At 40.9% G+C, this 12,112-nt stretch overlaps 1 protein-coding gene across 4 annotated transcripts in view; it reads right to left on the bottom strand.

Moving 5' to 3' along the window:
* RALA (RAS like proto-oncogene A) overlaps positions 1–12,112 on the bottom strand; it is a 69,487-nt gene that overhangs the window by 7,261 nt on the left and 50,114 nt on the right. For all 4 annotated transcript variants that reach the window (XM_065939134.1, XM_065939131.1, XM_065939133.1 and 1 more), the window contains 2 exons: positions 4,789–4,941; positions 2,406–2,614 (listed from right to left, as the gene is read on the bottom strand). In XM_065939134.1, the coding sequence (XP_065795206.1) occupies positions 2,406–2,614; positions 4,789–4,902 (323 nt within the window). In that variant the 5' untranslated portion in view covers positions 4,903–4,941. The remainder of the gene's footprint in view (positions 1–2,405; positions 2,615–4,788; positions 4,942–12,112) is intronic.

Raw genomic sequence — 12,112 nt, forward strand, 5'->3', positions numbered from 1 at the left:
AACTATATTGATGTACCACCTCACACCAGTCAGAATGGCCATTATTAAAAAGTCTACAAATAGCAAATGCTGGAGAGGGCATGGAGAAACAGGAGTCCTCCTACACTGTTAGCGGGAGTGTAAATTTGTGCAGTCACTGTGGAAAACAGTATGGAAGGTCCTCAGAAAACTAAGAATTACCACATGATCCAGCAACCCCACTCCTAGATGTATATCCAGACAAAACTCTAATTCAAAAAGATACATGTGCCCCTGTGTTCTTAGCAGCACTACTTGCAATAGCAAAGACACAGAAATGGCCTAAATGTCCATCAACAGATGAGTGAATGCATAAAGAAGATATGGTGCCTATAAAATGGAATACTACTCAGCCATAAGAAAGAATGAAATAATGCCATTTGCAGCAACGTGGATGCAACTAGAGATGATCATACCACGTGAAGCAAGTCAGAAAGAGAAATATCATATGATATCACTTATGTATGGAATCTAAAATATGACATAAATGAACCTATCTATGGAAAAAGACTTAGACACAGAAGAGAGGCTTGGGGTTGCCAAGGAGGAATGGGTTGGGGGAATTTGGGATTAGCAGATGTAAACTATTACATATAAAATGGATATACAACCAGGTCCCACTGTATAGCACAGAGAACTACATGCAATACCCTATGATAAACCATAATGGAAAATATAAAAAAATAATTAGGTATGTAAAACTGAATCACTCTGCTGTATAGCTGAAATTAACATGTCATTGTAAATCAACTATACTTCAATACAAGATTTTTAAAAATCAACTACAATAAAAAAAATTTAAAAGAGGAGCTGACATTGCACTATATTTTGCAGGTCAGATCATATGCAGCGCCTACTCTTCTATTACCATTCAGACCACCTCAAAAATGGCTTTCCTACTCCTGGTCAGTTACCAGGAACATTTTTTATTTATGGGAAGGGCAACACATTGGAGGTAGGACAAGAGGGTAATGAATGATTCATTTATTTTCTGTAATAGCAACAGCCCAAGACTTTTTCTCTTGGCGTAAAAATACCTCATTCCCTTGAGATACCACTCTGGCTTTGGTGACTATGGTGACAAAATGTATTCCATTACTTAGAACAGAATCTGCTACAGAATAAGCACTCAAATATTTTTTGAAAGAACGAATAAGCACTGACTGGTAACTTTCAATATGTCTCCCAGGGTTACAAGTTACCAGAATCTGCCACTCTTTGCACTTTATCATGGACAAAAACTTCTTCCTTACAGAAACCAGCAAACTTAATTTTACAAATAAAGTTACATTTCCTAAGTTTCTCAGTGACATGCTTTTCTGCAAAGAAGCTTCTCTTAGAATCTTTTGAGTTCTTGGGACTTTCATGTATACATGAAGAGGAATGCTTTGTGTAAGCCCTGGTTCAGTTTCCTGCCCAAACACTAGGGATAACGTCTATCCTCATCTTTGGAAATCTTTGTTATCCTTCAAGGTTATCTATCTCTTGAAGGCCTCCAACTCCACTTCCCTCCTGGATCCCCTGTAACAGTCACTGTCCATATCTTCTTTATCACTAACTGACACTGGGTTTCATGCCTTATTCAACTCGGCTCTGTGAATGCTGAAAACAGAGGATATATTATATGCTTCTTTTGCACCTGCCCCCCCAACACCAAAGCAGATCATGTGTACGTAAATAAAAATACATAATATTTGTTTTTATGCACGCTGTATTTATGACGCTACTCAAGAACTTATTTATGCTGTATTTTTCTTATGTATAGAGAGAACACCTCTCCACTTTATCACTTCCCCAATCCCCTGTCCCAAATCAAGTGGATGGATTTCGTTTAAACAAACAGTAAATAAGATATTAAAAAGATTGTATAACAATCTATGTGTCAATCTATGGTGGTATCATTTCCACTAAAAGTTCAGTGTGTGTTTGAGGAGGATGGCGACGTGCCTCCTGAGCACGACACAGGCGCTGAGACACGCGTGACTAACACAGACAGACTCAAAATCTGGGTCAGAGATCCGTGATGTATCCGGGCATCTGCTTTCACGGCAGCAGCGGTACTCTACTCCAAAGGGAAACACTCCAGGAACACACAAGGAGACTGTGTGTGTGCGGGCTGTCACACTCCGGCTGCGCTGCAGCTGGCGCTGGCAGAGCCGGCGGGAGGTGAGGGGCTGGGAGGTGAGGGGCCGGGAGGTGAGGGGCCGGGAGGGGAGGGGCGGCGCCCTGCACGCGTGAGCGCAAGCGCGCGGAGGAAGCCACGCTGAGGTCAGAGAGGGACCCAGCACAGCGGGGGCGAAGGACAGCCAGGTCAGGAGCCTCCAGCCGCCCACTCGCTGCTGAGGAGGGAGCTGTTCGCAGTGTCACGACACGACTCCCTGCCGTACCTGAAGTCGGCTGTGGCTGCAAAGGACTCCATTTCTGTAATGGAGAAGACACAGAGGAAGCCCTCGCCGCTGCGGAAGTAGTTGTCCCTGATGGCCGCGTAGTCCTCCTGCCCGGCTGTGTCCAGGATGTCAATCTGCACTTCCTCCCCGTCCAGCACCACCTTCTTCCGATAGCTGTCGGCCTTGGTCGGCTCGTAGTCCTCCACAAACTGGGAACGAGGGAAAGCACTTCCATTTCTAAATCACCCTTACTTTTCAAAGTTCCTTATTTTGAAATACAGATTCACACGAAGGTGCCAAAATAGTACTGAGAGGCCACATGTAGCCTTCATTAAATTTTCCCTAGTGGTAAAAGCTACATTCGTTTAAATTTCCATCGTAGACAATTCAGAGGTCTTTTCTTTTACAAAAAGTGGAGGTTGAATAGCTCTAGGTGATTGACAGCTTGAAAACTGTGACTCTTTTCTTCCTTAAAACACTCTATCTGCAAAAACTATTACATAGGTATTTTATCAAATGTTCCTAAATCCTTTTTTTTGTGACTCCAAATATAAATTTTCATGTCAGAATTGTAGAAAATGACTTCAAAGTCAATATTTAGGTAAGGATTGAAAGCATGGTTAAATCTTTTCTTTCTCCAAAATGAACCGAGGCAAAAAAGTGACTTATACCACTCTGTAGAATGTCAAATCCTGAACTCTGAGATTTCTCCCCTGTCTTCCCACTTTTAAAAATAGCATAATTAAACAACTTTACAATTGTACTTCTAACTTTTACTCTCTAAATCTCACTTTGATAGGTTTGATCAGAGTATCATTGTTGGTATGTGTATATATAGATATACACACATACTTTTGTGGGCTTTTAATTAGTTCCTATAAATATTTATCTGATATTTTCTTATTTATTTGCTCAATGTCTAAATCCCCATACTAGAATTTAACCCCTGGGGGCAGGGACCTTGGCCAGTCTATTCATCAATGTCTCCTCAAAGCCTCGAAGAGTGTCTGGTACATAGAGACACTCAACAAGTATTTACTGAGAAACCAAACATAGTGTATTTGTAACTGTAAAAGATACAGAACATTCTACCATAATCACAGGCTATTATTTCACAAATATCAAGTATTTATAAACATTTATGAATATTTAATGGATATATTCAGTTATTGTCTCTGATAATATTATGAATATTAAATGAAAGCTTAATCATTCATCAAACATCAGACATACGAACATTCTTACTTTTGACTGCCTTACTGTCAAGAAGGGGACTGATTTAAGGATTAATTTAAAGAAAAGCAGCTATTCAGGTGACTAGTATGAAGAACAGAACTGAATAGATAAATTAGCAATTCCATTTAAAATACCATTTCAATTTTCCCCCTCCAAATTGTTTATCATAAGCAGGACAACTTCAGGATTTAAGAGTTCTGTGTGAGAAGAAATTAATACAATATTGTAAACCAACTACACTTAATAAAAATTTTTTTTAAGATCTCTGTGTATGGAAGAAATGCTGATGAGCAGGCAATGAAAAGAGACATTGGGTGATAAAAATCTGCAGGATAGTTTTCTCAGAAGATCAGGTTTAACACTGAGTTACTCATCAGAGGTCACTCTACGTGGGCAGGTTGGATAACTTCTGTTTTCTCATCTGTAAAACGAGCATACCACTACCTACCACACAAGACTGTTGTGAGAACCAGGTAAGAAAGAGTAACCATAAATCCTTACTTCTATTTGGGAGGAAGAAGAATTGAGGAAAAATGCTTAAATTTGATTAGCAACTCAAATCATTTAGTCTTAATAACAATGCTCTATGGAAAAACTACATTGCTGTATATAGGCTGAGACCTTAACTTTGGGGCCATAAAGTCTAATACAAATACATGCACACAAATCTGTAACCTGTTAAGTTATTTTATTTCAGGGACACAGCCTTCACCTGCTTAGTGGTGAGTGTAGTACCAGGCCAAATATACAATAAATAACTGACTTTTCTCATTGAGTTATTAAAGGATACCTTATATATGTTAACCTCAAGTCTCAATCAGGTACCATATCTACCAGTTCTATTAATTCAAGGTGGGTCTCACTATTAAGACACTAAAAATAAAAAAAGTCACATATTGCTCAGAGATAGGTACTGCTCTCACTTTTGTTCTGTTTTTTAAAAGCATAACGTTTTTAAGGACCTTGAACTCTCAACTTTGTAAATCAAGCTGTATACAAATGTTGACTCTGAATTTAAAACCAGGAAAAAAATGATCAGTAGCTTTCAAAGACTCAAGGAATCCATCCAAAACACAACCAAAACTAAGCTAGAGAAATACTCTGTGCAAGCCCCAACTTTGACATCCATGATGCCATCAGCGCTTACCTCATCATACATGAACTGCAGAGTCAGCGCAGACTTGCCCACACCACCGCTGCCCACCATGATGACTTTGTGTAAGGCCAAAGAATTCTGACCCTTGGGCTTATTCGCAGCCATCTCCTGTCACAGAGTTTTCACCAAAGGATTAAGAAGAATCTAAAAAGAATGAAAGAACAAGTAATGCTCAGTACATTCTTTGTCAGAATTCCAGTGTATGAAAGAGATAGGCTTCAAGTTACTAGTTCCTTAGGCTTCAAGTTACTAGTTCCCATTCTGCTATGATTTTAAACAGATGGCAAATGAAGTATGCTCATTTGTGGGAAGAACCACTTATCAGAAAACACCATGGCAATAAGACAAGTATATGACTCAAGGGCATTTATCTTATAATAGTTTTCAGTAATGAGCTTGCTGACCGAAAGCGAAAACTTCCCAGGGCAACCGCACTCTGACAGTAATGGAGTATTGGCTGTAAGAGAGTATGGTCACACAGATTACAAAGCAGGCTGAACAATCACTTTGTTTCCACATCAATCTCTGTTGGCAATAATTAAAGAGACGTTTCTTCTAACTTCAGTAAGAAACAACTGACAAAAAAAAAAAGAGAGAGAGAAAAGAAACCTTATGCTGACAACTTGGAAGTTGAAGTATAAGTAGAATCTAACACTGTGCACCCCAGCTCCCGAGGATCACGTTACTGGAACATCCGTATATACTGTGATGGGATGGGTAACCTAACTTAAATACGTGAATCTAGCATGCCCTCACTTTCCTTAGAACACGCATTGGTTTACTACATTTATGTGCTCAGTGCGGGAAGACCAGTTTCCCCTGGGAGCTAGCTGGAGTGGTGGTGCACGCTAATGGTACCCAGTCACCTTTGGCCATGGCACCAGTCCTTAGAAAAAGAAGCAGTAAGGTCAGAGCAAACATGGAGTCTGTGTGGAGGCCTTTTGTTTTTAGAGGTTGGAGGGGGCGGTTCCTTCTTTAGAGGTTAGAGGTACCTTCTCAGCATCTCTGACTTATTTCGGTCACAGCATACCTTTCACAAGCTGCAACTCACAGGAACACCCCTCATGCTGCCCACTTCTTCATCTCATGCTCATTCATCTCTCCCAGTTTGGCTGCATCAGACCCACACTGGTCTCTCTTGATTCTTCACGTGCTCTTCTCTGCCTCCTGGCCTTTATTATGCCGTTTCCCCCATTTGGCATATTCTTGGCTAACTCCTCTCAGTTTTGAGGTTTCAGCTTACCTGAAACTCTCCACCTAAACTAGGCTCTCCCCTGCTCTGTGCTCACATGGTACATGATACCTTTCCTTCATAACCATTAACACGAGCTGGAACTGCTCAAGTGTGTTCTTCCTAATATAGGGCTTCTTCCTAAAATACTGGTAGCAACTTGAATATGGGTGCTATGTCTGCTGGTTTACCTGACTTGGCAACATCAGTACATGTATGTCAAAGGAACAAATAAATGTTGGAGTCTGACTTAACCTGGGGAGTGCTTTGGATGGTACTGGTATAAAGCAGTTACTGCAAAAAAAAAATAAATAAATAAAAAACAAAGCAGTTACTGCTACTAGACATTCCATTCCAAGTTCAGGTGAGGAGAGTCACCTTTGGGTTTGTGCTCCACACACTGGTTATGGAAGGCACCCAAGAGCTGGATGTTGCTAAGTCCGCCCCAGAAATCACGCCCATTTGCCTATCTGCCCAATATAGAAAAGTCTTAAGGAAAAAAAAAAATCCCAAATCTTGCTATCCATATAACAATAGGAGTAAGTTCAGACATATTTGAGAGAGTCACAGCATACCTTTCACAAGCTGCAACTTGTGAGCATAACTGAGATCACACTATATACGCAATTTTTGATCCTATTATTCTTATGTCATAAATATTTTTTAGTAGAAGCAACCTGAACTGTGAAGCGTATGATATGGAATCCACATTTGAAGGCTAGTAGTTCAATTTAACTCAATAAACAAGAATTGAGTCCCTCTTTTCCTGGACACCAAGGACAAAATCATTGGATTGTAAATGATTACCACTGCTCAGAAACAGTGAAAATTAACAGTGTACTTCAGATAAGCAGAAGTCTAAAAGACACCTCATCTAAGAAAGCTTATGGAGCACGCTGTTGCTGGCATTCCTAATGAAGGCAGGAAATGACTTACTTCTCACTCTTATGATCTCTACTTGCTGGCAGCTGTAATCACTTCATGGCTACGTAGCTACCATTTTATTTTTAAAACAGTTATACCACAAGAGCTGAGGGTGTTACCGTATCAATTAATATTCTAAGAGTTGAGTATGTATGCTTTTAAAGCAAAAAATTAGTTAGTAGTTACACCAACTGGGTTAAAACACTTTCCCTTTCAGAAAAATTAACAATTCAGTCTGTGACTGAAAAAAGGCAGAGATTCCCAAAGACAGTTTCCCAAAGTGTAAACATTCCTCAGTAACTATGAGGTGCAAATCCCCTACTTTTAAGAGGCTATCCAGGAGAAGATCCCACCAAGGAGACACTCCTCAGCCCCAATTAAAAAACCTGGCTTTCCACAACTCAGGTCCCAATCCCTGGTCTAGATGTTGGAACCTAAGACAACACACATAGAAATAAGACTCTTCCACTGGTGCTAAGTGCAATGGAGAACACAGAGGCACTGGGATAAAGACAGTGGGGACAGACTACTTTAACCAGGATGGCCAAGGGTCAGTCCTGTGATGAGGCAGCATTTGAGCTGAGATCTTTATTTATAAAGAAACCAGCCAGCTCTGAGGGAAAAGCACTCTAGACACAGGGAAAGACAAGTGCAGAGGCCCAAGACAGCAGAGAGTTTGCCCCATTCTAGGGGCCAGATGAAGGCCAGAGTGGACGGCGTCCATGAGTATCAGGGAGAGTAAACAGGAGGTGAGACAGAGAGGGAGCAGAGACTAAATCATAAAAAGCCCTGAAGACCATGGAAAGGTGTTTGAGTTTGATTGTAACTGTAATGGGAAGCCTCTGGAGAGGGTGTAAGCAAGACTGTGACGTAATTTCATCCATTTTTAAAAAGATTACCGCGGCTGGTGTGTGGAGAATGAATGAAGAGGTGCAAGGGCTGAAAGCACAGGAATCTCTCCCACAGGCCATGGCTAAGTTTGGCAGATGGAGGCTGCCAGTGACCTTGGGAAGAGTCATTTCATCACTGAGACAGAAACCACAGCCTGAATGGGGTGGGCTGAGGAGAAGACAGAGGTGCAGAGATGAACTCTGAAGACTAATGGAGAAACGGGGCCATAGATGAACACAGATTTTAGTGTGGGTTGCTTCTTAAACATTCTTAAGGGATGTTTATATGACAATCATCTAAAAGAGGCAGAAACTAATGAAGAAGAAGAGACAGCAAAGTGCCTCTATTAGTTGTAGACCAGAGGAGTAGGGACCCCGGGCACACAAGAGCAGGGTCACTGCCTCCTCTGTAACAGGTGTGGTGAAGCAAGAGGTACAGGCTGCAGGCAGGTCTGGCTGTTTATTTAACTGCATCTGTATTTCCTCAATGAAATATGATTCACAGAGCAATTTAGTGAGGCAGTTGGAATTCAAAAGTAAGCCTGTCTAGATAAGATCAACGGAACATTGATCAGGATATACAGAAATAGATCCAAGTACAGACTATAGTTTAGCGTGTAATAAAGGTGGCATTTCAGGTGGACAGTGGGGGAGGGAAGCACAGAGGATAATTCACATGGTAATGGGACAACTGGTGAGCTCTCTGGGGAAAAAAACCCAAAACTGTTAAGTGTATCTGAGGTTTAAATGACACAGTGAAATCACAAAAGCACCAGAAAAAAAAAAAAAAACTCACAAAATTTGTTTTATAATCTTAGAATGGGAAAGGCATAAAGTACTATCTAAAACCCACGTCATAACATAACTTTGAGCTTCCCTGGTGACTCAGTGGTAAAGCGCCTGCCTGCAATGCAGGAGACCCGGGGTTGATCCCTGGGTGACTGGGGTTCGATCCCTGGGTTGGGAAGATCTCCTGCAGAAGGAAATGGCAACCCACTCCAGTATTCTTGCCTGGAGAATCCCACAGATGGAGGAGCCTGGTAGGCTACAGTTCATGGGGCCACAAAGAGTTGGACATGACTGAGCATAACTTTGATAAATTTTACTACTTAGAACAATTTCTTTGTGGCAAAAACTTCTATAAGCATAATGAAAAGATAAACTGAGGCAAATATTTTGTGATCCATTTCAAAGATAAGAGGTAATTTCTCGATATAAAAAGTTACTACAAATAAAATCAACAATAAGATACAAATGGCTCTAGTAGGTTCAACCTTGCTTATGAAAGAAATACAAATAAGATTAGATGGTGATTCAATTGCTTTACCCATCAGATTGCTATCAATATGTTTGCAAGGACCAGTAAACTATCGCCTCCTTGGTCGACTTTTTGTATGGTCTGTGGCTAAGAATGGCTTTATGTTTTTAAAGGGTTGTAAACAAAAGAAAACTAAGAAGAACATGCAACAGAGAAGGTATGTGGACAGCAAGTCTAAATAACCTTTTCTTTCCCCTCATCTACAGAAAAAGCTTGTTCCTTCCTGGCAGACAAACAGGCACATTCCTTCTCTGCAGTGGAAGCATAAACTGGAAACACAAACTAATTAGTGACCACAGAAAAAGTCTGTGTTGCTGTTGTTTAGTTGCTAAGTCGTGGCCAACTCTTCTGCGACCCCATGGACTGCAGCTTGCCAACTCCTCTGTCCATGGGATTTCCCAGGCAAGAATACTGGAGTGGGTTGCCATTTCCTCCTCCAGGGGAACTTTCTGACCCAGGGACTGAACCTGAGTCTCCTGCACTGGCAGGCAAGCTGTTTACCACTGAGTCACAGAAAAACAGATGCTCTTTACCCACTGATATGGAGGGAGCCAAAACATACTGGTAAAGTGAAAAAAATAAGATACAGAACAATACACCTTGTAAGCAATGACTGCATAAAAAGATGAGGAAAAGGGGATTTAGAAGTTCACTTGTTGGCTGATTCATATCAATGTATGACAAAACCCACTGGGAAAAAAAAAAAAAGAAGTTCACTTATTTATCTACCCGAAAGAATATAAAAAATGGTAACACAGGGTTGCCTGTGAGGATGGAAACTAAGTCACTGGTGAACAGACTTGGGATAATGGCGTTTGGCTAACCACCATTTTGATTTTTGTATAATGTGAACATACAGCTTGTTTTTAAGATTAAAATTAGCCATACAATATACTAATAACGTAAATCTGCATATTTCCCACATCCACTTGGTAAAAACATTATTAACTGCTTTCCTGGCACATTAAACAAACTAGGAATTAGAGAACTGAACCTGAATTTTAACTTCCTTGAGAAGTTAGACTTCCCATGGAGAAATACGGCTTCTCCATGTATGTGTGTGCACTTGTGCGTTCCCTCTGCAAGTGAAGAGCTAGGGATCCCTGAACTGCAAATGGTTTGGTTTGGTTTCTCAATTATTTTCTACCTCTTACTGTTAAAATTTTTTTTTTTAATTGCACAACTGCCTCCTCCCTGTCACCTTTGGGGTAACATTTCATCCCGTGACTTTTTTTTTTTACTGCAAGTGTGTACCTTTTAATCCCCTTCACTGTTTGCTCCCTCACCCCAATCCTGGCAACCACCAATCTGTTCTCTGTATCTATAAGCTTGGTTTTGTTTTTTTTAGATCCCACATATAAGTGAAATCCTATAGTATTTATCTTTCTCTGACTTAGTTCATTAGCATAATGCCCTCAAGGTCCATTCATGTCACAAATGGCAAGATTTCATTTTTTTTTTTTTAACAGCTGAGTAATACATTACATTGTACATATATGCCACACTTTCTTCAATCATTAATATGCTGATAGATGCTAAGGTTGTTTCCATGTTTTGGCTACTATCAGTAATGTTGCAATGAATGAGGGGGTGCATATATCTTTTGAGTAAGTGTTTTCATTTCGTTTGGAGAAATACCCAGAAGTTGATTGCTGGATCATATGGCAGTTCAAGTTGGTCAGATGGCATCACCAGCTTGACATGAGTCTGAGCAAGTTCTGGGAGTTGGTGATGGACAGGGAAGCCTGGAATGCTGCAGTCCATGGGGTAACAAAGAGTCAGACACTACTGAACAACTGAACGGACGGCAGTTCTATTTTTAAAAAGTGATGTCCTAGAACAATGCTGTAGAATCTACGGTTCTGTGTGGCCTTCAAGTTTTCAACCTTACTGCATTTCTCTGTTTCACCCAGAAGCTAGATACCTACACCATGCTCACAATGTTAATTTAAATGATAAATTATATGATTTTTTTCCTCCCTCTCTCCTTCCCATCCTCCATTAACAAATACACTCAGTGCTTGCCTTATTAAAATACATAAGGCACAGTTCTAGGGACTGCGGATGTGAAGCTGAATTCCACAGGCCTAGGTTCCTGCTCTCCTACGTTTAGTTAACAGGTACCCATATTGTCTTAAGGGGCTTCCAGGTAGCATGGTGGTGAAGAATCCACCTGCCACTGAAGAAGACACAAGAGACGTGGGTTTGATCCCTGGGTCAACAAGATCCCCTGGAGTAGGAGATGGCTACCAACTCTAGTATTCTTGCCTGGGAAATTCCATGGACAGAGGAGCTTGGTGGGCTACAGTCCATGGGATCGAAAGAGTTGGACAGGACTGAGCAATTGAGCACATACACATATACTGAATTAAGTTTCCTGTCACTGTAACAAATACCACACATTTATAGGGGGTTCTTTTGGACTCCAAAATCACTGCAGATAGTTGACTGCGGCCGTGAAATTAAGATGCTTGCTCCTTGGAAGAAAAATTATGATTATGACCAACTGAGACAGCATATTAAAAAGCAAAGACATTATTTTGCCAACAAAGGTCTGTCTAGTCAGGGCTATGGTTTTTCCAGTAGTCATGTATGGATGTGAGAGTTGGACTATAAAGAAAGCTGAGCGCTGAAGAATTGATGCTTTTGAACTGTGGTGTTGGAGAAGACTCTTGAGAGTCCCTTGGACTGCAAGGAGATCCAACCAGTCCATCCTAAAGGAGATCAGTCCTGGGTGTTCATTGGTAGGACTGATGTTGAAGCTGAAACTCCAATACTTTGGCCACCTGCTGTGAAGAACTGACTCACTGGAAGGCCCTGATGTTGGGAAAGATTGAAGGCAGGAGGAGAAGGGGATTACAGAGTATGAGATAGCTGGATGGCATCACCGACTCAATGGACATGAGTTTGAGTAAGCTTCAGGAGTTGGTGATGGGCAGGGAAGCCTGGCGT

Source organism: Muntiacus reevesi, chromosome 6 (assembly GCF_963930625.1).
Source record: "Muntiacus reevesi chromosome 6, mMunRee1.1, whole genome shotgun sequence".
Lineage (NCBI taxonomy): Eukaryota > Metazoa > Chordata > Mammalia > Artiodactyla > Cervidae > Muntiacus > Muntiacus reevesi.